Below are 26,226 nucleotides of genomic sequence, written 5' to 3'. Positions count from 1 at the left end.
TTTTTTTTATTATATTTTAAATTTCAACTTTCCTTTTCATATAATTTTTTATATATCTTTTCCCTTTAAAAAAGAATGCTATATATATAAAAATAGCAACAAAAGCATTATTGTAAATAATATTATTCTATTTTAAAAAAAATAAATTATGAAATATATAAATATTTAAAAAAAAAAGTGTTTTATACATATCTATAAACATTTTGGATATTTTTTTATAACTAAATTAAAAAAACTTAGTGAAAAAAAAAAAATGATATTATTATAATTACAATTGAATATTTTTGACAAAATGCTTAAATATCATGTATGCATTCGAAAATTTTTAAAATAGTGTTCTTAATTACATGTATGTTTTTAATTGTGAATTTAAAAAAAAATAGAGAAATGGGGAAAAAAAAAAAAAAAATATTTATATATATACATATATGTACATATATATAAAATTTATATATATTATATGAAAAGAAAAAATTTAGATGAATATATGAATTTAAAAAAAAAAAGAGAAATAAAAAAAAAATTTGAATATAATTTAAAAATAAATATAATACATATGTATATTCACATATTTATGAAATATATTTTGATTGTGTTGTTTAAATATTTTTTTTGTATTTTTTTTTATTTTTTAACTTTTGAATAAATTTTTTAATTATTCATTATTAAAATATATATATTTAGTTATATCATTTATAATTGAAACATTTAATGGAATGACTATCATTATATTCAGTTTTTGATAAAATTAAAAAAAGTATGAAAAGGAAAAAAAATTCTTTAAAAAAATATATTTTTTTCTGCTAATATATGTTTATTCCGATTTAAAAAATTAAAACATATATTTAATGTAGAAAACTAAGATAAAAAGTACATTTAAATACTTTATATATAAAAACACCTTATGGAATACTCATAAATATATAAATTTTATGATACACTTTTTTTTTTTTAATATGGAAAAAAAGAATATATACGAAAAGGAGGATAGAAAAATTGATATAGAAAAAAATATAAATATAACAAAAACACCAACAGATAAAGATGAAGAATTCATTTCAGAAGAAAGGAGAAAAATGAAAAATTTAGATGTAGATAATCAGGAAAAAAATATATACAGTGATAATAAAAGTGAAGAAAAAGTAAGTTCAAATAAGAATGAAAAAAAAATAAATACAAAGGATAAAAATAAAAACTTGAAGGATGAAAAAAATAAAATTTATATGGAAAATATATGCATTAGGAAAATTTATAGTGACTCTGGAGAAAATGTTTTTTTTCAAAAGGATTTAAAAAATAAAGTAAATAAAGAAAAACTTACAAAATTAGAGCATGCAATAACTGAAAAAAAAAGTAATTTTAAAAATATTGAATACTGTGATGAGGATCAAACTGGTGAACACATAAGAGGAAAATATAAAATAAATATAAATAATAATGATAATGAAAAAGAAAATGAAAATATAGATAAAGAAGAAATAAATAAGAGGAAATTTATTGAAAATAAAAAAAAAAATAGTGAGTATACTAATGATTATAAAAAATATGCTAAAACTATAGAGAGTATAAAAAAAAATGAAATGGAATTGAACAATGAATTATCTTCAGAAGAAAATTTTTTTGCTGTTGAAAATTCAAATGAAAAAAATGATGATTTTTTTATTCACAACAGTAGTATCGAAGATCTATGTGATATGTCCATTTTTGAAGATGAAAGTCTCAACTGTCCTATTTTTTCAAGGTTTTCTAATGATTTAGATAAAGAAAAAAATATTTTACAAGATAAAGAATTATTAGGAACTATTGAAAATAATGGAAAGAATCATTTAGAAGGGGAAAATATTATAAATCACGAAAACAAATTGGATAGCAATAGCAAATTATATTATATAAACAAAGAAAAAAATAATTTAAACAAAAAAAGGTCTTCATTTTTATTTAACAATATTAAAAAATTTTATAATAATTTCGTTATGAACAAATATAATGGTAATGATAATTCATTTTTAAACAAAAGAATGAAGAGTGTTAATAAAAAAAAAGAATTTTTATTAAACATTTTATCTAATTCTGATGAAACAAAAATAAATTTAAATACAGATTATGAAAAAATGAAAAATTCGGAAAAAAACAAGGAAGAAATAAAACAAAATGAAAAAATTATTCAAAGGATATTAAATTTAACTAGTAATAACAATGATAAATATAATAATAAAATGAATTTTATATATGACACTGAAGAAGAGAAAGCGAATGAAAAAGAGAACATTGGCCAATTAAATGAAGTGTTTAATGATTCTTATTTATATAAAAGCAAATATAATGGCATAAAAGGGTATGAAGAAAAGAAAAAGTATAATTATTTTTTTGGTAATAGAATAAAAAAAGATAGCATGATGAATATGAATTATATTTATGATAAATATAAGATTTTATTATCTGAAATAAAATCAGGAGATTATTTAAATTCAATTGAAAAAAAATTAAGTGTTATAGAAAATTCTTTATTGCATACTTCTGATTTACAAGATAGTAAAGATGAAAAATTAGATATAAAAAAAAAATTTGTAGAAATATTTGATAATGCTTTAGATTGCTTGATAGATAATTATGAAGAAATAAAAAAAAAAGATGATACAGAGAAGCTAAAGAAGGAACAATTAAATTTAACATGTGATTTTAATTTATTTTTAAGGATATGTAGAATCATTTTAAATGATGAACAAACCGTATATGAGAATAATCAAAAAAATATATTGTTTTATAATAATATATATAAAATAAATTATTTATTAAATTGTAACAGAAACAAAGATATTTTATATAATATATATTCTAGAAAATTTGATTTATTATTATTAAAAAAAAAGAAAAAATGGAAAACAAAAATAAATTATGTAAAAAAGGGAATAATAGAAAATATTAATATATTATGGTTATATGAAAAATCTAATGATATAAATTATTTGCATTTATATAATTTAAATAACATTAATAGCAAAATAATGACAATCATAATAGATGCACCTCTTGAATGCTTAGATATTGTGTATTTGAATAAATTTTTTCCATTAGACACCTTTTATAATTCTATAAAAAATTATTATTTAATGCTTGTAACTGAAAATTCTTTTTATTTTTTTAATATTCATTTATATTTTAATTGTGAAGAAGATTTTAATATTTCAGTTAGTGAACAATTAGTTTATCAAACCATTTATCCATTTTATTTTAATATATATTTGTTTTTGTTATTTAAATTACCTAAAGATTTTAAAAAGAAGTTTGAATACATTTCTTCCGATGAAAAAAATGAGAGAATATTTTTAGTTGTTGAAAATGGAATTGTATATGAATTCATTTATGAAAAGAAAGAATTGTTCAAGCCATTAAATATTTTTAAGAAAATAATTTTTAATTCTTTAGATTCTTTAGTAAGTAGCTTAAATGAGGCATTATTTTCACAAAAGAAAAGTGTAATAGATATATCAAAAAACGAAAATTATATAAATAGCAAAAATAAAAATATTTTAATTCATCAATATAAGCAAAATGAAAAGCCTGATTTTTTAAATGATAGAGAAATTTTAAATGAGTATAACAAAAATATTTACTGCGATGATCTACAACTTTTTCCAATTAAATATCATTTAAAAAAAGTATTTAATACTTATTCTTTAAAATATTTTTCTTTTTACAAAAATAAAGTAAGAAAAATTTTAATTGATCAAGAAAGATCTATACTGTATGTATTGTATGAAAACAGTGATATTCATGTGAAATTGTTATCAAACATAATAGATAATAAAAAAAATTATATGTCGGAAACTATTATATTCACAAAAAATGATTTAGTGAAAGAGTTGAAAAAAATTCATTTTATTGATGATAATAATATAGTATATCACGATTGTTACAATACTAATAGTGATTTTTTTTATAGTAATAATAATAATAATAATAGAAAATATTTATATTCTTGTAATATAAATATAAATTCTTTTAATAAATTAAATATTGTTGATATGCATATTAATTGTATACATGAGAGAAATAATATTTTTCTAAAGTTGATAGATAATAATTTCAATATATATTATTTATCACTTGTGAAAAATTTAGATAGTGATAATTTTAAATTTGTTTTAAGAGATTTTCAAAATTTCCCTCACAAAAAAGGATTAAAAATTGATGAAAAAGATTCTAAAGTTGTTTTTACTCACTATTTAAAAAATTTATATGTTATTGTAAAAAAAAAAGAAATGAAAAAATATAACAATTTAGATAAAAACAAATTATGTAATATAAATAAAAACTTCTTAAGCCAAGAAAATATAAATATAATAAAAAAAACAAAAAAATCTGTTTCTATAAAAGATGGAAGCATACAAGTAATGAAAAGCAATGCAAAGGATTTGGGAAATATAGGTAATGAAGTTAGAAAAAGAAGTAAAAATAAAACTGTAGAAGAAGAAAAAATAAATGATTGTGGAGAAAATGATGATTCTTTTGATTATGATGAAAATTATGATGATTATGACGAAGATGATGAAGAGGATGAAGATAATAATGAAGAATTAGACGATGATAACGAATTCAATAAAAAGAAAAAGGAAATTTTTTGTTATAAGTTACAATTATTAACAAATTCAGATGAATTTGGTAACATAAGTGTTTCTAATTATAATAAAAATAAATATGTTTTTAAGCATTTAAATGAATATTATATAAATGAAGAAATAATTGGTATAATATATAAAAAAAAAAACTATTATTTCCATGAATTTTTTGAGAAATCGCAAAAAGATAATATAATAAAAGATTTTTATGTTGATAGGATAAAATACGATAAAAGAAATGATATGATACATAAAAATGAGGATAACATGATGAGTGTAGCATATGAAAATAATTTAAACAATATGAATATGGCAAGAAACGATGAAAACATGAATTTTTTTGGATATAGTAGAAATACACCTAATATGTATAATAAAATAAATATAATGAATAATGATTTAAGTATTAATAAAAATTTAATATATAAAGAGAATGAAAGAAATATTAGCAAACCAAAAGGAAAAATAGAAAGTATGCCACCATTTTATTTAGATGAAAATACCTTAAGTGAGTATCAGCAATATTATGATTTAGTAATTATAACACACAAGCATATTTATTATATTACTAAAAATACAAAAACTCAAAAAGTAGAAAAAATGATAAATAACTATTTACATTATAATATATCCTTTGAGAATAGAAATATAAAAAACATTGTCTTAAATGAATTTAAAATAAAAAAGCATATAAAAAATAATACAGAGGAATTTTATAAAAATATAAAACAAAGTATTTTAAATAAAAATGAAAGAGTAAATATGCCAGTTAAAATGAATTATGAAAAAAATTATACAATAAAAAATCAAAATGCTTCTAATTTTATAAGAGAAAGAAATGATTATGAATTGATTTATGAATATTTTATAAATAAAATAATACATATTTCTTCTAATGAGGAATTTCCATTTATCATATGGTGCTTATTATTAAATCATGTTTATAAATTTGAAATGATGTGTTTTAACAGTATTCATATTAATAATCAAAAAATGATTAGAAATAAACCTGAAGAATTTAATTATTCGTCTCCAAAATTAAGTAAAAAATCATTATCACAAATACCGAAAGAAAATACTTCTTTATATTTCAATAAAAAAGAAAATGAAAAAAAAATTCACTTAGAAAAAATGTTCAATGAAAATTTACAAAGAAAAGAAGATCAGTATATGAAAATAAAAGAGTCCAATAATCAAATAGATTATGATATATTAAATAAAATATATAAACCAACTCCATTCAAGTTTGGTTTTATTGATAAAAATGCTGACTATATTATCAAACAAGGGAAATTACAAAAGGCAATGGAATTAGAGATAAAAACAAGAAAAATTAAGGGAATAAATCATTTATTTAATGATAATATTGATGATATAGAAAATGAAATAATTAAAAACAATAATAATAAAAACAGAAATGATAATTTACTTGATAATTTTAGTCAAAATATTTTATTAAATGATATAGAATATTGTAATATATTTAATATTTATGAAAAAAAAAGTACGAAAAAAAAATTTTTAGATTCAGAAAAAAATAGAAGTGGTAATTTTGCATTTGAATATTTAACTAATAAAAATTTTGATATTATGTTTTTAAAAAATGTGAATTTTTACAACAGTTCATTAAATGTATTATCAAAGGGGTTATTATTATTACTAAGTCGTTTATTGAAACCAATAATGTTTATTCATTTATTTTCTTGTGAAAAATATAGAAATAATAATATTTTTAAATGCTCAAATAATTTTCCTACAAATTCTAGAAAATTTATGAAAATATCCGAGTATTCAAAAGGTATGGAAAAAGAAAATTCATTAATTTTTTTACATACTTTTATTCATTTTTAATTTTTAATTATTTATAAGAAATATTTTTTTGTCTTTTTCTTTTTTATTCTTATTTCAATTTATTCATACTTTTATTTTATTTTATTTTATTTCATTTTTTTTTTTTTTTTTTTTTTTTTTGCTAGACTTAGGAATATCTGTTATTTCAAAAGAAAAAAATGAAGAAGATGAAGAAACATTTTACAATATGAGAGATTATTGTATAGTAAGAATGAACGATGATGTGTATTCAAAAAAAAAAAGAAAAAGAAGCTTTTATGAAGATAGTGAAATGGTAATATTAATTGGGAATGTGCCTTTAGATTGTTGTTTAAATTTAATAGAGAAATTAAAATGTCTTAGTTTATGTGTAAGTATTGTTTTAACAAACTTATTAAAAAAGAAAAATGATTATGCAAATAAAATTAAAGAAATGACAGATATATCAATTATAAATATATACTATGACTATACATTTATTATAGTAAATGAGATAAATGAGTTTTATTCTATTTTAAATTTTATAAATTTTAGTATTGAGTATTTACTTATTTATTCTATAATTATTAGTGATTATTATAAAAATAAAAATGTAATTAAAAAGAAAGATATTGGTAATAAGCAAAATTTTTTGTATTTATCTAGTACACTATTTGATTTACTAACAAAATGTAATTTTATGAAAACTTATTTAAGTAAAACTTACAGGGATATATTAAAACAGTGCCTATTTAGTATCATAAAATCAGAAAAATACATACCAATTGAATTTTTTCAAGGATATATTATTCATAAAAATGAATTTCTTGCTCTCTTTTTAACAAAAATTATTGAAGAAGAAATTTTTTTAAAAAAAAAAATGAAAATAAAAGATAATTATGAATACTATAGAAATGATAAATATGATGAATTTTCAGCATCAGAAAGAAGAGCAGAACATTTCATAAATGAAAATTTAAAGGATGCCTTAATAAGTATTAATATATACAAACTAATTATTTTATTATACAAAGCTGATTATTACAAGTGTGCTAGCACTTTAATTAGTTTATATATAGATTCCTATTATAAATCATTAAACTTTAAAGAGAAGAGCAATGAAAATTTTATTGAAAAGAAAAATTTAAAACTAATTTATGATAATTTTTTTAACTTAAAAGAATATTATTCAAGTAAAGTTGTTATAAATAATATTGATGTAGAGTATGATTACGATTATTTTGTATTATATAGTAGTTGCTTTTTACCAATAGAAAAAATAATTCATGTAAATTATATGAAATATTTATATAAAAATAATGAGAAAAAAAAAAATAAAATTAAAAAGTTTCTTATTACTTTATTAGAATATTCTAGTGATGTCAACTTCCATTTCTTTATTTTTAATTTAATTTTGTATAAATGTAAAAATGAATTTCCTTGTTCTATTTTCGAACTGAATATATCTCAGTATTTATACTATTTTATTAAACTAAATGAATTAAATATAAATGATGCATTCATTTACTATTATAGAGAATTTAAATATCAAGATATTGTTATATTTTTCTCTAGAAAAGCTTTTTGTGAATGGAACGTTTCTGTAGAAGATAATCTATTAAGTACTATTTATAAAAATGAAGTAAAAAAATCTGGAGAGCATGAGAAAGAAAAAGATGAAATAAGAAAAGAAGAAGAAAAAAAAGAATTAGGAGCTGAAAAAGAAAAAGAGAAAAATAATATTGCCAATAATAATAATGAAATCACTGAATTAAAGAAACAAGAATATTATCAGAATGAATTAAGTTATGACATTTCTCCATCTATAAATAATCATATCAGTGAATATTTTTTAGATTTTAATAGTATAAATAAAAAATCTTTCATAAATGAATTAACAAACAACAATTATATTTATGAAAACAATTATATAGGGCAGAGTTATTTACTATCAAATCCATTATATAACAACGAAACAAAAGATATATTTTATAATATATATAAATATCTTTTTAAAATAATTTCATTTCCTAGTTTAAAAAAGAGGATGGAGTATATTGATAACTGCATGAAAACAAAGATTTTTCTTATTCAAAAAGTGTGTAATTTTAAAAATAGAAATTACCAAAAAAATAAGTTATTAAATGAATACATAAATTCTTATAATGATGAATCTAATATTTCTTTTATGAATAAAAAAAAAAGCAATATAAATGAATTAAATGAAAGTTTTAAAAAAAAAACTGTTCATGAATTACTAAATATAAATAGTGTATTAGATAAAGAAGTTTTAAAAAATTATTATACAGTTGATAAAACTATAACATATGATGAAAAGTTTCATAAATCTTTAAAAACGTTATTTAATAAAAACAAGTGCTTGTTTAAATTGAAGGAAGATTATTTATCAAATCAAAATACTTATTATTTAAATTTAAAAGAAATTAAGAAATGTAAAACATCCTTGAACTATCATAAACTATTATTTCATGAAATAATAAATCTGTTTGTTTTTTATGTTTATAAATTTTGTCAGTGGGATATCTTAAAAGATTATTTTGATATTCTTATGACAGGATCAAAAGAAGAAATTAGAAAAGTTCTTGAACACTTTGAAAATATAAATAGTGAAGAAAGTGATGTAATGAAAAAATCCTTTTCAAATATGTATAATTATCTTTCTAAAAGCAAATATGAGAATATAGATGAAGTAATAACTGATTATAATCAACAAATAAATAACGTTGGTAATAAAATAAATATAAAAAGAATAGTTGATATAATAGATACATTTAAAGAATTTTTAATTATAATTCAAAAAAATATACATACAAAAGAAGATTTAAAAAATAAAATATTTTTTAAAAGCAAACTTCTATTTAAAAATTTTCTTCCATCTTTCAATTTATTAAAGTTAATAATATTATGTGATAAAAAAAAAGATAAAATTGATAAATTAAATTCTAACTGTTTCTCAACAGTTAATCATATGTTAAAAAATGATATAAAATGCAGTTCTTTTTATTTTTCTAAGTATTCTTTTTGCTTTGAAAGACTATTGGATTTTTCTTTTTCATTAACTATATCTTTTGAAAATATAAATTTTATAATAAATTATATTGGTGACATACTAAAATTATATGATATCAAATTTAAAAATTGTTTGTATTTATTAGTAGTTATAAAATTGCATAAATTTATGAATAATTTATTTGAAATAAAGAAAGTAAGATCCCTTTTAAAAAACAAGATAAATGTATTGAAGACAAAAAAAAATAACGAGAAAATGAAGTTAATTTATCTTTTAAATTGCATACCACTTATATATCTTGACTCTCAAATGAATGTTATTTTGATTAATGAATCATATGAATATAAAACAAACCAAGATAAAATCATTTTTTCTAAATTATCTCCCTTTTCGTTAATAACTAAAGCTGTTAATCACAAATTACGTAGTGTGTATTCATATCATGATTATATTGATAATTATGAAGATAGGGAAGAAGAGAAAGAACAAGAAACAGACTATGAAGAAGATGATAAAGAAAATGAAGAAAAAGAAATGATAAAAAAGGAGGAAGAATTAAAAAAAAGGATAAAGAATGACAACATTGCTATAGACAGAAATGATAGAAAATCTTTGTATTATTTGTACAACGTAAACTACTGCTTTAGTGAAAATGAAAATAATGAAAATATTATAAATAATCGTGAGTTAATTGTGTTAAGTTATAAAAATTATTGTTTTTATATTGTTTGGATATCTAATTTATTATTAAATCATAAAGTTGAATATAAGTCATTAATAAATGTTTATGTAAAGATACACAATAATTTAAAACATCAAAAATCATCTCATTTACAGGAGCATGAAATAGCTATAATTATATATTACTTATTTACAATTTGGATAAATGGTGATAAGAATAATTGTTCTTTTTTCTTTTACAATGAAGAAAAAAGTTATAACGAAAAAAATAATATTGGATGTTTTTTAAAAGATAAAAATGGAAGACCAGAATATATTAGTAATTATTCATTAATAACTTTATTAAAAGAATTATTATCAAGAGCTGAATTTTATTTTGAATATACATCTGATGCAGCTTCAAGAAATTATGATATTAGTTCTATTATGCTAGATTCATCAATTTATGATAATGAAAAAATTAAAAAATCGTCTGTTGATATATTAAAAAGATTTTTTGATGATATATATATTACTTTCAATGAAGTATTAGCAAAAATTCCATTTCTAAATCAAATTGTAGAATTTCAAAATATCAATGAATTTCTAAAAAAATTTAGAATATATCTTGAAGAAATATCTTGTAAAATTACTATAAATGAAAATAATTTTAATTGCTAATTAAAAGGTTAATTTAAAAATGATAATATTATAAAAGGTATATATATTTATATTTTTACATATTTAATGCGCTTATATTATTTTTAATAAGAGAAATTTTTTTTTTTTTTATTATTATTAACATGTTTACATTATAGTTACTAAATGACATCATACTATAAAAGTATTAGTATTTTGATATTTACTCAAGTTTTACATAAAAATATTTTTTTTATTTCAATAAGGTTACAGTTTATAAAAAAAAATATATATATATGCATTATTTTTTTTTAAACATTATTTCAGCAACAGTTTTATAAAAAAAGTGAAAATATTCATAGAATATATCTAATTTTTTAAAAAAATATTTCTTTTGTAATTATGTGTAATATAAAAATTTTACACACAAAAATAATGTCATAGCTTTTATACATATTTTAGTTTGTCATATTAAATTATTTCTTTTTTTTTTTTTTTTTTTACAAATATTTAAAAAAAAACAAAAACGCACTTTATTTAATTATTATTATACTTTTTTACAATATTAATAAGATTTCAATTATTTAATTTAAAAGAAGTTTGGAACATTTTTTATTCTTGTCTCTATATGTATTAATATATTTTCTATTTTATTTTTAAAAAATAAAATAGGAATTTAATACTCATTAAAGTAACTCTTTTTTTTTTTTTTTTATTTTCATTTTCTATTAAAACAATATTTGCAACAGTTGCAAAAATTCATAAAAAAAAAAAAACTCAATACATCTATAAAACTTTCGCATGCAAAAAAAAGTTGAACCTAGAACAAGTAACAGAGTTTAAATATGCACATAAATAAAACAACAAATAAGAATAAGAATTAAAAAATTAATATAAAAAAAAAAAAGAAGAAAAACAAATATATTAAATATATATATATATATGGTATTATTAAGTAAATTTTACAATTATAATGAAGCTTAAATATACAAATATTATAAAACAGAATAAAAAGGAAGTGCATCTATTCTATTAGGGAATAGTCTCTTTTTTTTTTTTCCTTTTTTTCTATACATAAATATTTTTTCTCTTGTAATTTTATTTTTTATTATTTGCTTTATTCGAAATGATTTTTTCTATTTTTACTATAAAAGTTTAAGATATAGCATTTTTTATGAATGTTTAGTAAATATTTAATTAGAAAAAGGAAATAGAAATATGAAATTTGATTTTTTTTAATATTTGATGTAATGAAAAAGGGTTTTTTTTTGTTTTTTTCAACTTTTTTTTATTTTTTACAAAATATTAGTTTGGAATTGAATAGGAAATCATCAAAAAATAGTTCCATTGATATTAATGGTGGAAATGAAAAAAAAAAAAATAATGGTATTAACTTCGATCCTGAAATTGAAGGAAATACATGTATAATATTTTCAGCAAGAGAAGGAGATTTAAAACAGTAATTTACTTTTTTTTTTTTTAAAACATTTATCCTAAAAATTTTAATATATATATTTTTGAATGCATGTTAATAAAGTTACTTTGTTTATATATAAATGTTAAATATTAAGTTTACTATTTTAATAAAATTTTCAGTTGCTGGTGTCCAAGAGGATATATAATGTGTAATGAAGAAGATGTTCTAGATATACAAACAAAACTAAATCAAATAGAAAGTAAAAATCAAAGAAATAGAGTAACACCTAAATGGATGAAAATATTATGTGATAATTCAAAAGACAAAGGATTTAAAAATATGTCTGTTGTAATTGATTATGAATTAGCTGTTATATGTAAAAATAAATCTGATGAAGAAAATCCTGATTTTGAAATTATAGGTGCATCTGGTTATGTTTCAAAAGAAGAAATTATCGAAAGAGAAAAAGAGAGTTCTATATATGTTCCACGTAAATGTACAGTAAATCATTTTTATTTATGTAGAAAAGTAGAAAATGATAATGTTAATTGTAAATATACGGAATGGTCTGATTGGAGCGAGTGTACAGATAAAATACAAAGAAGAAGTAGAAAAGTTGTAAGATCTAATCAGAACAATAATAATTTTTGCTTATGGAATAATAAAATAATACCAAGAAATATAATTGAAGAAACCCAACCGTGTGAATAAAAGAAGAAAAAAGTAAAAATATAAAATATATTTATATGATAACTTTTAATAGAATTAAGAATGTAGAATATTTAATTTTATTTTACATAAAAAAAAAAAAAAACTTATAACTGTGGTTACTCCTTTCAGAAAAATTTATTTAGAAATACATGTATATATCTTTATGTAAAAAGAAATATATTATACAATATTTTTAGTATGTTTTTTTTTTTTTTTTTTTATTTCCAAATATATATTATTTAGACTATTAGCATTTTATTATAATTTTATTTTTCTTTATAATTTAAAGAATAATGGTTTTATGTTAAAACAAAATTTTATTTATTAGCTTTTTCTTATTAATAATAACGTACTTAAAGTTCTAAAAGTTTTTTAATGTAATTAATATTATTTAAAAAAAAAATGAAATAATTAGAATACTATAGTGAAATTAATTAGAGAAATATAAGAAAATTATTAAAAAGAAAATATATATATATATATATATATTTATAAATTCCTTTTTTTTTTCCTTTAACAAGCTACTTCTTTTTTTTTTAATAAAAATTTAAAAAAAATAAAAATAAGCATATAAATAAATTAATAAATATATATATACTTATGCAAAATATTTCTTTATTGATAAATCAAGTTTTTATAAATATCTGACCAAAAAATTAATTTATTTTGTATTTTATTAAATGTTGTAATAGATAAATCATTAAAAGCAGAGATATATTCAGAAAATATTGGAAACTTAATTTCTTGTGAAAAGTTTAGAATATAAAATATAAAATGAGCTTCTTTAAAATTATTCTTTAGTTTATTTAAAATTATTTCATTAGTTTTAATATTTAAATGTTTTTCATATTCACATAGAGTCTGAATAATATCAGAGGATAATCCAAATGGCTTATATAAATAAATATGATCTTTATAATATTCAAAACTATTACCAAGAAAAATAATGTTTTCTAAATGAATAAAAAAATGAGCATTTAAATATATTAATTTTTCATACATAAAAATGTAATATAAAATTTCTCCATATAAACTAATATCACAATGAGGCATATATAATAAAAAATTTTCATTTTTATTTGTAATTCTAATCGTTTGAATATTTTTTTCATCGTTATTATTTTCTTGAATTGTTTTCTCTTTATCTTTATTTTCCTTATTTTGATGTCTCATATTATTTTTTTCAAGACAAATTAGTATTTCTATGTTAAATAAATCATATACATTTTTATCTATTTTAGTAATTTTAGGATCATAAATGTATATATTAGAAATGTTATATATTTTTTTTAATAATAATATAAAACTCAACTGATAAATACATGATTTTTTATTATTAGGATTTATATCTATTAAAGAACCTAAACCTAAACAAATTATTCCAGTGTTAATATTATTTCTATTTATCTCATTAAATTTTTTTTGGAAATTTTTAAAAAAAATGCTTTTTTCTAAATATGATATAACTTTTTTTATTTCATTGTAGATACTTTCTGTACGTTTTTTTTCATTATGTTGACTTTCTTTATATTTTTCTATATTATAATTCAAGTCTTTTCTTTCTTCTTTGTCAATATAAAATTCTTCTATTTTTTTATTTTTCTTCTTTTTTTTTTTTAATTTATATTTATTTTGTACAAGAACCCAATTTTCCATTTAAAAAAAAAAAAAAAAAAATGAAAATAAATTACATCTATATATATATATATCTTTTTTTCTATTTTTATCTGTTTTTCTTTCTACTTATTTTTTAATTCGTAATTCAATTTCAACTTTTTTTTTTTCTTTTTTAAAGATTAACATTTTCGGTTAATTCAAAAAAATCAGATTTATTTAAAGAAATTCAATTTTTTAAATTTTTAATAGCCATTCCTTATAAATTTATAATTATGCTTTAAATGTTTTTCAAGATCCTCTAAAATTCTCATAATTTAAATTTTTTTTTTTTTTTTTGTTAGAAATAATTTTTGAAGGAAAAATATGAATATTTTATGTAAAAAAAGAAAAAGAAAAAAGCTAGGTTAATAAAATAGAACAAAAGTATATTAATCAAGTGAAAAAATTAAAACTAATTTTAAAAAATTTCAAGTTTATTGTTAATAAATTTAGTTAATTTTTCAAAAAGAATTGTTTATAATATATAATTTCTTAAAAATTGCTTCTTCATAAACAAAATAAGTTTTTTGTATTTTTTTAAAAATAAATATGTTTGTTATAATTTTATTATTTTATTACATTAGTTTGAATCCTTACAATTTAGGCTAAAAATTTAATATATATATATATATTTATATATATTTATAATAAAATAAATTTGCATAATTTCTAAAAAGGATAAAGAAAAATTACACAAAAATAATGAAGCATAATTGAATTTATTTTGATACATTTTTTTCTTAAAGGAAATATGAGATAAAAATATTTATGTAACTAAATTTTTATATATACTTCTTTTTTTTGTAAAATATGTTTTATTCATACATATGTATATCAATGATCTGGAAATTAATTTTATCATATAACAAAATTAAACATATGAATAAAACTCAAATAATTATAGTAAAATGATATAAAATTTGTCACAAAAATTGATAAATTTTTGTTAAATTGGAATTTTATAAAAATAAAAATAAAACTTTTCAAGTTATGAAAACTTATATAAAAATTAAATAATTTTATTTAAAATCTTTAAATTACATAATGCTATTTAATTTTTACAATTCTCTTAAGGATAATTCAGAAATTTGTTTTTATTTTATTTTATTTTATGTTTTTGTATGACTCTCAAATTAATACAAAACAAATAATCAATTATTAGTTTTGATATTTTTTGTTCTTAATATTTTAGATATAAGTTCTCTTTATTATTTCCTTATCTTTTTTTTTTTTTTTTGTTTTAATTTCTTAATTTTAAAAATATTTCCCTATTTATCAATTAGATAAAGAAAAAAAAAGAAAAAAGCCTTAATCTTATTGTACAGAATTATGTTTGTATAAGTAGTTCTTATATAGTAATATATTTCATTAAATAGATAGTTAAGATTAAAATATGAATGTTACATATATTTTCAAATTTTTATTAATTTTTTTTTTTTTTTCAAATAGTTTTTATATTTTATTTTTTTTTCAAATATGGAATCATCCAACTTTTGGAATATATTAGATAAAAATGATTGTTATTATTTGATGGAGTATTCTGATTTTGAAAGTATAAATTCAAAAAATGTATACTATAATAATAGAAGATTTCATTTAAATTATAAGAGTGGTGAATGTGTAAATGTAAATAATATAAATAATAATAACCTTAGAAATTTGAAATCATTTATTAATTTTTCAAATAGTAACAAAATGGAAAAGATAAATTCAGAACAGGAAAAAGATTTAAAATGCTCTACTGAGAAATCAATTTATAGTAACATTTTTAATATGAAATATAAATATAAAAAAAATAAAGAGAGTTCAAATTTTAATTTATTAAATTTGTTACAAAAATTAAAAAATTTTCATATACCATTTTTATATAATGATTTCTATGTATTTTCAAATTATAAGAGTAAAGATAATTTTATTTATAAGAAATGTCATGCAAAGAGTGATTATTTAGAAAAAAAAGAAATTTTTAAGAATAACGATGTGGATATAATAACAAGCAGTAATAAACATTTAAATAAATTAAAACAATTTTCGAATAATTTGATTTCAAATTATTTAACAGTAAATTCTTTTCTATCCTCATACACATCTACTTTTAATTCTTCTTCTTCTTCTACTTCTACTTCTACTTCTACTCCTACTTCTAACTATTCTTCTTCATCTTTATCTTCATCTTTTGAATACACTTCTTATAAAAGTGCTCATACTAACATGCAAAAGAAAGGTGAAATGAAATTTTTTAATTTATTATCATTTAAAGATTCCAATAAAGAATCGTCTATTGATAATACATATGATGAATATTATAGGCGGAATAAGAAAAGTAATTATTTGTTACCAAAAAAAGAGAAAAAGAGAAAAGAAAGGAAAAGGAAAGAAGAAAAAAAAAAAATTAATTTTTTTTATGAAATTTTAAAAACAATTAAGAAATTATGTAACGAGATATTTATTAGATCATTTCAAACAATGATTTCTTATTTTATTACTACTTCTTTTTTTATTATTTTGAATTTATATGTATCAAATACTTGTGATTATTATGAAATAGCAGGATTTGGTGTTGCCATTAGTGTTTATACAGTTTTATCTTCAGTGATTGACGGTTTATCAAACAGTTTAGATTTCTTTTGCAGTCATTCAATTGGAATTGGTAATGCTGATTTTTCTTGGCTAATTTTAAATTGTACATATTTTATGTTTTTCTTTTTTTGTTTTTTTGTCTTTTTTTTTTTCTTTTTATTAAAATTTTTTATGTATATTATTTTAAGGTATATTTTTTGTAATCTAAAAAATGAATATATAATTATGCTTAAGGCTTTTATTTCAACTCTTCAAATTTTGTTGATTTCTTTTTTGCCACTTTTCTTATATGAAAGTACCAGAAGGTTTTTAATATTGCATAATAATATATATCCTAGTCTATTAACATCTATTTTTTCTTTTTTTTTATTAAATTTATTTTGTTATCTTTTCGTATTTAAATTTCACCTGAAATATATTGGAGCATCTTTATCTTTTCTATTAGTTAGTATTATTAATTTTCTTTTTATTTTATTTTTCTTGAAACTATACATTGAAAAATGCAAATGTTTTGCAAAAAATGTACATTTATTTGAAAGTAAGGAAGATAAAAGAGAAAAACACATTTTATTTATAAATAATGATAATTACAATTATGAAAATGAGGTGCCACATTTAGAAGAGAATGCTGTTAATGAAAAACAATTAAAAGTAATGGAAGAACAATTAGATGGAGTAAAAAAAGAGAGGTATGGATATAAAGAATGGGAGTGTGGAGATACAATTGTGTATGATGAAGAATACATAAAATCAGATGATAATAATAATATATTTTCAAAAAGTGATGATTGTGAAAGGAAATCATATAGTGATAAAAATACATTTATACATATAAAGAATCCAAGTATTTATAACTTATATTTTCTTTTTTGCCATATTCCCTCTGATGAAGTTATAAAATTTTTTTTAAAAATTACAAAAGTAAATATAAAAAATGTATTTTTTGAAGTATTAGCTTTTGAGTTGCAATTATTCGAATCTACATATTTGTGTTTAACTTCAACAGCGACTTTTGTACAAATAACTAACTTTTTAAATTTAGTTTATTATGTATCTAATTCATATGGTATAGTATTATCTAAAATCACAGGAATATATATAAGTTCAAACCAAAACAAAAAAAAGAAAAGAAAATTTTCAGAAATTGTATTAGCTTTTTTTCTTTTGTTATTTTTTCTTTATTTCTGTTTAATTATTATGTACATATATCATAAAAATATTATACTTTTCTTTTATAGTGATATAAATTTACAGAATAAGTTAATGGAAATATTTCCATTATTAATAGTTGAATTGTTATTTGAGGCATTATGTTCTTTATTAAATAGTATTATAAAAGGAATTGGATTACAACATAAAATTTCTTTTTTTACTTTTTTTAATTTTATGTTTTTGATGCACCTTCTTGGATTAATTTTAGCTTTTTATGTAAATTTAGACTTATATGGATTTATTTATTCTAATTTAATTAGTATGATAATTCAAGTTATTTTTTTAGTAAGTTTTCTTGGTATTACAATTTGGAAAAGACATATATTTTCATAGAAACATATATATATATATATATATTTAAATGAAAATTTTTTTTATTATTTATTTATATGTATGTCTTTATTTTTATTTATAAATAAAACACCAAAGTACATATTTATTAGATTTTTATAATTTTTTTTTTTTTTTATCTTTTGGTAGCTATAAGTCGTTTTATTCTATATAGACATATATCTTTTTTTTTTAATATTAAATTACTTCAAGTTTAATTATTTATCTTTTTTTTTTTTTTTAATTCCACTTTTATTGTTTCTTACTTTATGCCATTTCTTGTATTATGTTTCATATTATATTTCATTTAATCTGTTTTAATTTACTTTGCTTTGTTATGTTTTTTTTTTCTTTTTTAGCAAAATATGTAATCTTTATAGAATAGAGAAAAATTTTTATTTATATAATTCTTAAGATTGTAAAAAAAAAAAATGAAAAATAACTTTTTAATTATCTTTTTAAATTATAATTTTTCTAAGTATATATACATATTTATATGTATTAGATAATATTATCTTCATTTAATTTTCCTTCATGAATTTACACTTGTTTTTTACTTGAAAACTTACTGGATTTAGTTATTTTTACAGTAATTTTTGTTCATATATATTTGTTATTATTATGAAAAAAAAAAAATATCAATTTTGCAAAATTATATAATATTAATTTAAAAATATATATATGTTCTTTTTTTACATTTGTATATTTTTAAATTTATTTTATTTTATTTTATTTCATTTTTTTTTTTTTATCTATTTCTTCATATATTTAAATTTTTTTTTTTTTTTTTTTGCGTTTCAGACATTTATAAAAAGAGAAAAAAAAAAAAAAAAGATAAATAAAATTAAAAATTTTATGAATTATTTTGATTTCTTTTTTTTTTTTTATATTAGAAAATAAAAAAATGAGAATAATGTGTAATTAATTTTATTAAATTATTCAAAAATGAGGAAGTACATTTATATGTGTTAATAGAAGAATGAAGTAATTATATTTATAGAAATTGTTTTCTTAATCCATTGTTTTTTTTTTTTTTTTTTTGAAATAAATTAAATAAAAAAATATATTTGAAACAAAACAAAGTAATATAAATAAAAAGTCTTATATTTCCTTTTGTTATAAAGGAAGATACATATTTTATTAAGTTTTATATCGAATTAAAAATTTAATAAGAATTAAGCAATATATATACTAACATTAAAATAAAAAAAAATTTCCTTTTAAAGAATAGAGAAAAAAGGGAAAAAAAAAAAAAAAAATAGAAAAAATGAGTGCTTATGAAAATTTAAAAAATGATACAAACAAATTAACTGGTGAAATTAAAAATGAGAATGAAAAAGTTGAAAAAAGAAAAATAGTGGAAGGTAATGTTATATATAGGGATAACGAAAATGATGCTAAAAGTAATGAAGAAAGTAACCAAAGAGGAAATATTAAAAATAAGGATGAACAAAATGATATAAGTGACCAGAAAAATGAAACAAGTGGAGATAAAAGAAGAATAATAAAGCTTGATGACGATGTAAATATAAACAAAATTATAGAAAAAATATCAAAGGAAGAACCAGAAATGTTAACAAAAATATTTAATTTGATGAAAAATAATAATTGCTTAAACTTTTATCCTTTACTTACTCCATATCATAATATTGAAAAAATTGTTGATATTTTAATAGAAGAAAATTATGAACATGAAAATACTTGGTGTGTACATTGTGATGCATCATTTATTTGTCAGTTATTTTACGAAGGTTTTATACCAGTAGCAAGTAAGCAGAAAGTTTATAAAATAGAAAATTATGAAACTAAAATATACAAAGAGTGTTTATTAATTCCGAAGATTCACTATATTAGATCATGTATGCATCCTAGTGAAATACATATTTCAAAAAAAGTAAAAAAAAAATGCAAAAATTTTTATATAACTATAGATAAAGATTTTGATGGTGTTATAGAAGGGATAGTAGAAAAGCACGGGCAAAATTGGTTATATCCATTTGTTCAAAAAGAATTTAAAAAAATTTTTGAAAAAAGTATAACTTATAAAAATGTTCAAATGCATTCTGTTGAAGTTTGGTATGAAGATAAATTAGTAGCAGGTGAAATTGGAAATACTGTAGGATCTATTTATACTAGCTTAACAGGTTTTCAAAGAAAAAGCTGTGCTGGTACTATTCAATTATGTGCTTTAGCCAAATTATTAGAATATCAAAAATTTCAGTTATGGGATCTTGGGATGTTGTTACCTTATAAAAAGGAAATTGGATCAAAAGAAATTCCTATGAAAGAATTTTTTAACAAGCATAGAGTTTTTAAATATCAGAATGCTGAATTTAAAGTTCCATTTAAAGAGAAATTAAATTGTAGTGTTCTTATTAAAGGTACTCAGAATAATTTGGATAAAACAGATTAAAAGAAAAGTATAAAGAAATGAAAAATTATAACTTTTTTTTTTTTTTTTTATAACACAAATTCAAAATATGAATAGTCCTTAAAGATATTAATAATATTTCAAAACATTACTAATTTTTACAGAAAGGAAAAAAAAATATTTCGAATTTTTAGTATTTATTAGTTTACAGAATTTTTTAATTACATTAGAAAAAAAAGAAAAAAAAAAAATGATACTAAAATTCTTAGAAAAAAGGCTGAAGAATATTAGGGGGAGCCAAAATAAAATGTATATAAAAAAATATTCTATGTTTTGAAAAAGATAAGAGATTCTTCGAAATTTCAAATTATGTTATATCTGGATTATATTGATAATTTATGTTATAAACTATTTTACCGTTTTAAAAATTTATTGTTTTTTTTATTAGCTATAATATTTGGCACAAACTCATCTGAAGAAAAAAATATATGTGCATATATATTAATATATATTTATTTATTATTTCTTTTTTTTTTTAACTATTTTTTATATTTATTTAATATATAATTATTAATATTATATGTTTTATTTTATTTATAATTTTTAATTTGATAGGTAAAAGAATATGAGTACATATATATATGTAAATATTTTTATTAAGTGTATTGATTTCATTTTAATTATAATTATTTTTTTTTGTTATATTTGAATTTAATTTATTTTACTTTTATAATAAAAAATATGTATATATAATAAAAATATTAAATGATTACTAATGAAGGCTTAAAACTATATATAACTGTTGTAAACATTTTTTTTTTTTAAATATGAAGAATAGCATAGAAAAAAAAAAAAAAATATTATCAATTATGAAATTATTTTTAATTTGAATTCTTAGGTATATAAAATAAAATATATATATTTGATATATTTTTAAAAGATTTTAATTATATTTTTAATTATAAAAAAAAATGGAAAATAAAAAGTATTTACCATAAAGAATTAATTTTTTTAATAAATAACATTATTTTTCTCTTTTTTCAATATAGAAGAAATATATTTATTTTTAATATTTTAAATAATATATATATATATATATATATATATATATATATATATATATATATATATATATATTATATAATTTATTCTTTTAAAGTAATCTCTATTTTTTTAAAAATTAAAAAAAAAAGTATGATCCTATATATTAGAAATCCTATGACAGAATAATGAATTCCTTATTTTACATATAATTTATGAAATAAAAACATTTTAATTTCATATATTGTTATACATGATTAAATTTTAAAATAAAAGATGAAAAAAAGTTTTTTGCTTGTAGAATATTATTAAGAAGATATTATGAATAACATATTTTAAAAAATATACAATATTAAAGAAGTAAAAGGAAAAAAAAAAAAAAATAAATAATAAAATGAAAAAAATGGATTACTATATTATATTAAAACAGAAAATAGAAAGTTTTTCAAATTGGTATAAAGCATCTAGTATTGGCCATCGAAATTTTGTTTGGTTATTTATTGGCAGTTTTTGTGGATATATATACGGTAAAATAGAATATGAAAAAAAAAAAAAAAATAAAGGAGTATATGGTGATTTAATATTTGTTGATGAATATATAGTAGATGATAAGAATATAAAAAATTTTGAGAAGAATTATAACAAATTAAATATTCATTCATTTAAAAATAAAGGGTATGAATATACAAAATTATTTAAAGCAATTAATTGGCAAAATTCTCCATTAAGTTATTTACAGTTAAGGTTATGGAAAAATAAAGATTGTTATGATGAATATATGAAAAGTAAAAATGTTAATGAATTATTGGATAATGTAAAAAAAGAATGTAAATTTTATTCTTCTGATAAATATGAAACAATAGTTGACGATTCTATTGTTCGTTTAATCCCTTAAACGAATTTGAATTTTTAAGAAAAACTCCAAAAAAAGATTAAAGACAGATATTTAAATTATGTTTACCAAAGTAATATTTTTCTTATACATACTTTAATATTTGTAACTTTTATATATAAATATGTGTATTGTAGTTTTTATATATATATAAAACAAAGATAAAATTAATATTTTTTAGTTGTAATATAAGAAAAAGGTATGCTTAAATATCCTTTTATTTACCTTAATTTCCAAAAGGTTATGACTATTTTTTGTCTTCAATTTTAACTTTATATATTTTTTAAAAATATGTTATAATGGAAAAAAAAAAAAAAAATTCCAATTCATTATTCTATATATTATATATTGTAAATTACCTTTTATTTTAATATTATTTTAAGTAATACTTTTTATTTATTTATTTTTTTTTTTCTTTATAAGCTTCACATTGATATATTACTTTTTTTTTCTGTCAAAAATATATTTGTTTTTTTTATATTATTAAAACTTGTGATGAAAAAAAAAAAATAAAAAAATAAAAATAACTTCGGTAGAGAAAACCTTATTAATTTTTATAATATTATAATATAATTTAAGCATAATTTTGAAAAATAAAAAAGAACTTTTTTTATATCATTTTGTTAAATTATTAACAAAAAAAAAAATAATATAAAGAAGGAAAAAAAGATAACCAATATTAAAAAAAATACATATGAAATAAAAATATATACAAAATAAATGAAACATATATAAATAAAAAAAATGAATAAACTTTATAATATATATATATATAATTGAAATATATATTTAATAAGAAAAAATATAAAAATAAATAATAATAAAATATTATTCTATAAAATAATTTAATTTAAAGAATAAAAAAGAAATATTTCATATTTATCATGAACATCATTTACATAAATATTTTTTATTTTTTTTAATTAATAGTTCTTAAAAAAATAAATATTTTTTCAATATTTTGTATTTAATATTAAAGTAATAATAATAATAAAAAAAAAAAAAATAAACAATTAGAATATAAATTTTAAATTAATATTTTTCATAAAAATAGTGTTATGTACTTCTTTGGTAATTTTTTATTTATTTTTTTTTTTTAATTTTAAAAATCTCTTAAAATTATATTTCACGGTTAAATTTTAAATTTTCCAAAAAAAAAAAAAAAAATTGAAAAATATTTTGTCGTATAATTTATCTTTTAAATGAATTTTTTTTTTTTTTTTTGTCCTCTAATAAAGTAATTGTAAATTTTGTAAAGGTTTAAATTATAATTTTTATATGAATAAAAAATGGGAAAGGTAAATGAATGATACAATCTTTGTAAAAGATTTTCTAAAAAGAAAAAACGAGAAACATTTTCATAAAAGAGAAATTAAAATTAATACATAAATAAATAAGATACATAATGAAAGGAATAGAAATAAATATTTTAATACCAATTAATTACATTGATATATTTTTTTTTTTTTTTTTTTTTTTGTAGGATTATTATTCTATATTAGGAGTTAGTAAAGACTGTACAACAAATGATTTGAAAAAAGCTTATAGAAAATTAGCCATGATGTGGCACCCTGATAAGCATAAGGATGTTAAATCAAAAAAGGAAGCAGAAGAGAAATTTAAAAATATAGCTGAAGCTTATGATGTTTTATCTGATGAAGAAAAGAGAAAAATTTATGATACATATGGAGAAGAAGGGTTAAAAGGATCAATACCTACTGGAGGAAGTACATATGTTTATAGTGGAGTAGACCCATCAGAGTTATTTAGTAGAATATTTGGATCAGATAGTCAATTTTCCTTTACATCAGCATTTGATGAGGATTTTTCTCCTTTTTCTACTTTCGTCAACATGACTTCAAGAAAAGCAAGACCATCTACTAATACAAGTTAACAAAAGAATAAACAAAATAAAAAAAAAAATAAAAATAATAAAAGACATAAATAAGATCGATAAAAAAAAAAAAAAAAATTTATATTAATAAAATTAGAGTAATTAAAAAAAATGATAAAGTCTTAGTATAAAATATTAATAAACATAATTTTTTATTTGATTATTATAATAACCCATACTTTATATATATATATATATATATATTTTTGTTTTCATATATTCCTATAGATATAAATTCTAACAACTATAACAAACCAGCAACATATGAGGTACCTCTTTCTTTAACATTAGAAGAATTATATAGTGGATGTAAAAAAAAATTAAAAATAACAAGAAAAAGATTCATGGGAGCGAAAAGTTATGAAGATGATAATTTTGTAACAATAGATGTAAAAGCAGGATGGAAAGATGGAACAAAAATTACTTTTTACGGAGAAGGGGATCAATTATCCCCCATGGCCCAGCCAGGAGATTTAGTTTTTAAAGTAAAAACAAAAGCACATGATCGTTTTTTAAGAGATTCAAATCATTTAATATATAAATGTCCAGTACCACTTGATAAAGCTTTAACTGGTTTTCAATTTATTGTAAAATCATTAGATAACAGAGATATAAATGTAAGAGTAGACGATATAGTAACACCCAAAACAAGAAAAATAGTAGCAAATGAAGGAATGCCTTCTTCAAAACATCCTGGTATGAAAGGAGACTTAATAGTAGAGTTTGATATTGTATTTCCTAAAAGTTTAACTAGTGAAAAAAAGAGAATAATAAGAGAAGTATTGGCAAACACTTTTTAAAAAAAATAAAATAAAAAATTTTAGAAATATTATATGCAAATATACAATAAAATAGAAACAATATATTAAATAAAATATAGTAAAGATAAGATCTAAATCTTACTGATATATTTTTAGTATCAATGGAAATAAGAAAAAAAAGAAAAAAGAATATTCTTAAATATTTTAATCAAATTAATAGTCATAATAAAAAAAAATATATTATATATATTATTAAAACAATGAAGAAAAATTAATATGATATTATATATAGATACCGATATTTAATTAAATCATTTTTTTTCTTTTTCTTTTTTTTTTTACATATTGAAATTTTGAATATTTAAATTTTTAAATATTTTTATATAGCTTATCTGTTCTATTTATCACACATTAAAATGAAAAAATAAAATAAATAAAAATAATAAATTGTAAATATGGGAAATTGTTACAATTCGATAAGCTCTTTGTTTTAATGATTCTTTTTTGCAAACTCATTATATATTTATATATATTTATATATATATTTATATATATATATAAATATATATAAATATATATAAATATATATAAATATATATAAAT

The 26,226-nt window shown here is 17.7% G+C and overlaps 7 protein-coding genes across 7 annotated transcripts; 6 read left to right on the top strand and 1 right to left on the bottom strand.

The window, feature by feature from the left end:
* Positions 1–932: 932 nt before the first annotated feature.
* PRELSG_0407500 (conserved Plasmodium protein, unknown function) lies at positions 933–10,800 on the top strand (the record flags this gene model as incomplete). Its single annotated transcript, XM_028680216.1, has 2 exons — positions 933–6,417; positions 6,596–10,800. 2 exons carry the CDS (start codon positions 933–935, stop codon positions 10,798–10,800), a joined length of 9,690 nt encoding a protein of 3,229 aa, XP_028531734.1.
* A 1,208-nt stretch (positions 10,801–12,008) lies between these two features.
* SPATR (secreted protein with altered thrombospondin repeat domain, putative) lies at positions 12,009–12,886 on the top strand (the record flags this gene model as incomplete). The annotated part of the gene is made up of 2 exons (XM_028680213.1): positions 12,009–12,217; positions 12,355–12,886. 2 exons carry the CDS (start codon positions 12,009–12,011, stop codon positions 12,884–12,886), a joined length of 741 nt encoding a protein of 246 aa, XP_028531733.1.
* A 615-nt stretch (positions 12,887–13,501) lies between these two features.
* On the bottom strand, positions 13,502–14,542 carry PRELSG_0407300 (SRR1-like protein; the record flags this gene model as incomplete). Its single annotated transcript, XM_028680212.1, has 1 exon — positions 13,502–14,542. One exon carries the CDS (start codon positions 14,540–14,542, stop codon positions 13,502–13,504), a length of 1,041 nt encoding a protein of 346 aa, XP_028531732.1.
* A 1,476-nt stretch (positions 14,543–16,018) lies between these two features.
* PRELSG_0407200 (multidrug efflux pump, putative) lies at positions 16,019–18,667 on the top strand (the record flags this gene model as incomplete). The annotated part of the gene is made up of 1 exon (XM_028680211.1): positions 16,019–18,667. One exon carries the CDS (start codon positions 16,019–16,021, stop codon positions 18,665–18,667), a length of 2,649 nt encoding a protein of 882 aa, XP_028531731.1.
* Positions 18,668–19,931: 1,264 nt separating this feature from the next.
* On the top strand, positions 19,932–21,077 carry PRELSG_0407100 (Leu/Phe-tRNA protein transferase, putative; the record flags this gene model as incomplete). The annotated part of the gene is made up of 1 exon (XM_028680210.1): positions 19,932–21,077. The coding sequence occupies one exon, from the start codon at positions 19,932–19,934 to the stop codon at positions 21,075–21,077; it is 1,146 nt and encodes a 381-aa protein (XP_028531730.1).
* Positions 21,078–22,479: 1,402 nt separating this feature from the next.
* On the top strand, positions 22,480–22,971 carry PRELSG_0407000 (conserved Plasmodium protein, unknown function; the record flags this gene model as incomplete). Its single annotated transcript, XM_028680209.1, has 1 exon — positions 22,480–22,971. The coding sequence occupies one exon, from the start codon at positions 22,480–22,482 to the stop codon at positions 22,969–22,971; it is 492 nt and encodes a 163-aa protein (XP_028531729.1).
* A 1,286-nt stretch (positions 22,972–24,257) lies between these two features.
* Positions 24,258–25,662, top strand: SIS1 (the record flags this gene model as incomplete). Its single annotated transcript, XM_028680208.1, has 3 exons — positions 24,258–24,266; positions 24,452–24,857; positions 25,091–25,662. 3 exons carry the CDS (start codon positions 24,258–24,260, stop codon positions 25,660–25,662), a joined length of 987 nt encoding a protein of 328 aa, XP_028531728.1.
* Positions 25,663–26,226: the final 564 nt, after the last annotated feature.

Source organism: Plasmodium relictum (genome assembly GCF_900005765.1).
Source record: "Plasmodium relictum strain SGS1 genome assembly, chromosome: 4".
NCBI classification, from domain to species: Eukaryota; Apicomplexa; class Aconoidasida; order Haemosporida; family Plasmodiidae; genus Plasmodium; species Plasmodium relictum.
The sequence above is the reverse complement of the archived record's forward strand: the minus strand, read 5'-3'. Positions and strand labels throughout refer to the sequence as shown.